The sequence below is a fragment of the Mirounga leonina genome, unplaced genomic scaffold (assembly GCF_011800145.1).
Source record: "Mirounga leonina isolate KUSES-001 unplaced genomic scaffold, KU_Mleo_1.0 Mir_92, whole genome shotgun sequence".
NCBI classification, from domain to species: domain Eukaryota; kingdom Metazoa; phylum Chordata; class Mammalia; order Carnivora; family Phocidae; genus Mirounga; species Mirounga leonina.
In genome coordinates, this window is record NW_023270852.1 from 9,576,841 (window position 1) to 9,581,178 (window position 4,338).

General features: G+C 38.2%; 1 protein-coding gene across 1 annotated transcript; it reads left to right on the plus strand.

Annotated features, from left to right (window-relative positions):
• The first annotated feature begins 420 nt into the window (after positions 1-420).
• On the plus strand, positions 421-736 carry LOC118003973 (MICOS complex subunit MIC10-like). The gene is given in 4 exon segments (XM_034995111.1): positions 421-542; positions 611-665; positions 667-693; positions 695-736. Coding segments are annotated over 4 exon segments (246 nt in total).
• The last annotated feature ends 3,602 nt before the right edge of the window (positions 737-4,338 follow it).

The window sequence follows — 4,338 nt, forward strand, 5'->3', positions numbered from 1 at the left end:
GGGGAAAGGAGGAAAAAAATGAAACAAGACTAAACCAGACAGGGAGACAAACCGTAAGAGACTCTTAATCTCAGGAAACAAACTGAGGTTTGCTGGAGTGGAGGGGGGTGGGAGAGTGGGGTGGCTGGGTGATGGACATTGGGGAGGGTATGTGCTATGGGGAGCACTGTGAATTGTGTAAGACTGATGAATCATAGATCTGTACCCCTGAAATAAATAATACATTATATGTTAATTTACAAAATTAAAAAATATAGGTGCTATTTAAAAGGTTTAATTATCTAACAATAGAAACGAATCATTAAATGTTGAAAGATTAGTAATATTTCAGCAATTATAAATCATATTCTTTAAGAAAATAACATTTGAAAACATTCACAAGGCAAATAAAAAACTAGACTACAAAACTGTTTATATACCATGGCCATAAGTCTGCGTACATCTGTGCACACACACATACAAATAGCAACACGTGTGGGGAACATACCAGATTCAGAGCTCAGCAGGAAGTGGGACCGGCACACGGCAGATGCAGTCATGAAGTAGGTACTGGTTTTGCATTACGACTTGTTTTCTCACTTAGCTTCTTTCTGTTTTCTCACTTAGCTAGAAAAATGTGGCCAATAGTCTTTGGTTCTGGCATGGGATTGGGAATGGCCTACTCCCAAGTGTTGGCATGATTTCCAGGCTCCATTATCTTCTACATGGAAAATTTGTCAGGGAGCAGGAACAATGACTTATACCTGAGAGCGTCCGAGTGGAAGGAAAAGAGAAATCATGTTTATTCCTCAGGAGTAAGCCCTAGAGTAAGCTGACATTCTTCTGTAACAATGTTATCGGTAATACTTGAAATTCCAGTACACTGTTTATGTATTTGAAATGAAGTCCATTTCCTGTTTTGTATTTTGTCTCTGGAAATTGCAAGGAGGTGGTCTTAAGAGAAATAAATTAAAAGTAGGCAGCCAAAACAAAAACAAAAACAAATACCAACACCGGTGCACACGTAAAAACGCTACAGGAGAATATTCAAAACCTAATTTTATCTTTATGGGTGGATTACGAATGAGTTTTCTTTTATTCTCTTTCTTTATTTGGTAATTTGGACAATATGGAGAACGTTATATTTTTATAATTAAAGCATTTGGAGGAGAAGGATAAGGCGATACTCCTAAAACGAGGAGACATTCATTCATACACTGATTTAACCAATATTTACCAAGGGTCTACTGGGGCCAGTCGACTGTGTCAGGTCCTCAGTGTCCATGCAAAGGGTGAACAAAACAGGCATGATTCCTTCCCCCAGTGACCTTACAGTCCCTGTGCCTCTCAAGACTTGTATTTCTGGTTTTCAGCCTCTCCTTTCTGAGTATTATCTCACTCAGAATAAATAGGTTGTATTTTCTCATACTCAGCAAAAAAAAAAAAAAAAAGAGAGAGAGAAAGAGAGAGAGAGAGAGAAAGAAAGAAAGAAAGAAAGAAAGAAAGAAAGAAAGAAAGAAAGAAAGAATATTAGCTTGCTTTACTGCAAAGAAAAGCTAGCAATCAATTCTCTTAACTTGCTACCCTTTTGCTCTAATGAGCTAACTTTCTTCCTGAAAGATGACTGTGTCAATCAGCAGCAGCCAAATTGCCAAATGACACCTTCCTTTCTCTCTGATGTGTTACCAGCCCAGGAGCTCAGTTTAGCAGAGTTCTGTGCTGAGGCCCAAAAGGAATGAATTGTTTCTTTTAAATAAACAGTAAGATGAGCTCTAGAAGAGCTACAGTGAGCTCCATTTTCCCCCTAAGATTTTGCTGACATTTCTACAATATAGTGTGTGTGTGTGCATGATGCATTAATGCATAAGTGCTGTTTATGCATTTATATATGTGTACTAGATTTCTCAAGTGAAACTGAACAATTAATTCAAAATATATTTAATAAATGATTCCAAAATTAACTTTCGGTAAAGCTACTGCCCTATAACTCACTGATTGGCTGGGCCAGAATTTTAAAGCATTATTTTTCCCCCAGCTGGAAACACCTTCTGTCAGGCAGTCATTGGTCACTTAGAGAATCCCTTCCAAGTGGCAGTAATGATCCTAGCCCCTGGGGAGATGGAGATGAATGAGGCAGTCGTTGGTCTTAACCCCCTTACCAGGGTGAGCAGAGGTGTAGAAAATATTACAGTAGTGTGAGCTAAGGTCTATGTTCCAGGTATTTTCAAGAAGCTTTGGGAGCCAAAGGAGAGATCATCTCATAAATTCTCATGAACATGTGCTATTTGTATTAAGTTTGCACACGTGTACAAGCTCAAATAGCACACAAAATGAGGGCAGGAAAACAAGAGGCATGTGAAAATTGAGGAACCAACAAGAATACTATAAACCAGGATAATGTATTGACCTACTAATGGCTGTTTTATTTCTGCTGCTGTAAAAGAATTGAAAAGGATGTGAGCTCTTTTGTTTTTCTCATGTTTTCTGTCCTCTCCATTCTGACAAGTTATGGAACACTACTCTAAATCCTTTCCTTAGCTATTAATTCAATCCTCCCGAAAGCACCATGAGAGAAGAACTACCATTCTCTCCAGTTTACAGATAAGAAAACTGAAGCACAGAACAGGTAAGTAACTTACTGCTTAGTGTGAGTGAATTCAAACAGAGATTGGGTCAAAGCCTATATTCTACAAACACTACCCAAACAAAGGATTCATATGCAGGATATGTATAAAGATCTCCAGCAGTTCAAGAAGAAAAAACACAGAAAAATAGTCACCGTAATAAAATTCATAGAAGAAGAAATCTGATTGGAAATAAACATGCAAAGAGATGTTCAGCCTTATTTAGTTTTTGCAAAATAAAAGCAAGTAAAGCAATAACAGAGTGCCATTTTTCTGTCATCAAATAGGCATAAATTAAAAAGTCCTACAATGTCAATTATTTGCAAAGATTTGGGGGAAATGGAATTGTCCTACATTACTGCTAAGAATATGAATTGGCATAACAACTTCAGAGAGAAATTGGTAGCAGCTATGTAAACTTTATGATCCACTCTGGATGTACAAACTAGAAAAAAATTCTCACACATATGCACCACAAAACATATAATGACAGTAATTAATCTATTGTTTTTGATCTATTAAATCTGACATCCTAAATGTCTATTACAAAGGGAACAGACAAGGGGCACCGAGGTGGATCAGTTGGTTGAGCATCCGACTCTTGATTTCAGTTTGGGTCATGATCTCGTAGTTGTGGGATGGAGCCCCTCGTTGGGCTCTGCGCTCCACAGGGAGTCTGCTTGGGATTCTCTTCCTCTTCCTCTGCCTCTCCTGCTGGTTCTCTCTCTCTCTCTCTCAAATAAATAAGTAAATCTTTAAAAAACAAACAAAAAACCCCAAAGGAAACAGACAAAACTTGTTAGGTTGATAATCATGTTGTGAAATATTATACAATGAATAAAAAAATTGAGCTATATATAAATTACCTATGTCTGTAAGCAATTAACTACCATTAATTCTGGGTTGTGGGAGACTAGATATTTGTTATATTATTCTTCTTGTTTTGCCATATCTTTAAAATTTCTTAGGAAAAAAACCACAATCTCCTAGGCAAGAGACCCTAAGGATATTTCCAACCCTTAGAAAAGGATGATCTCTCTTCCTGTCTCAAGGAAGGAAGCATAAATCCCACAAGATACCATAAGTATCTCAGATCCCAATTATATTTCCCACTTTTTGCCACTTTCTTGATGTTGCAGAGGCAGATAATTGGGTTTTTTGAAAGATTTATGATTATTTGACCCCCTCCCCATCTCCCCTCCTTGGGTTTAGATTGTTGGTTCCAGGGCTAAAGGGTATCCTCTTCTTTTTTAAGAGAGAGAGTCAGTGAGAGAGAGAGAGAGAGAGAGAGAGCACAAGCAGGGGGAGGGGGAGAGAGAGAAGCATACTCCCCATTGAGCTGGGAGCCCGATGAAGGGCTCGATCCCAGGACCCTGAGATCATGACCTGAGCTGAAGGCAGACACTTAAGTGACTGAGCCACCCAGGCACCCCTCACTTTTGGTTTTAATCAGAATGTTTTAGATTATGTTAAAAGCTTGGTATTAATCAGAATGCTGTGGATTATGTGCTTTGATGTTATTTAGAGATAAAAGGACCTCAAATCAAAATGCCTTAAACCAAAACTGAAGCCCATTGGTTCATATATCTGGGAATTCCAGGGGTTAACAGTTCCTTCAGGCATTGCTAGACCCAGGAAATTAAATATTAGATTCTTCTCCTTCCTCCTTTTTCTCCTCCTCCTTTTCATATTCTTCTTCAATTTTTAATTCTGCTCTTGTTGGCCTCATTTTCTC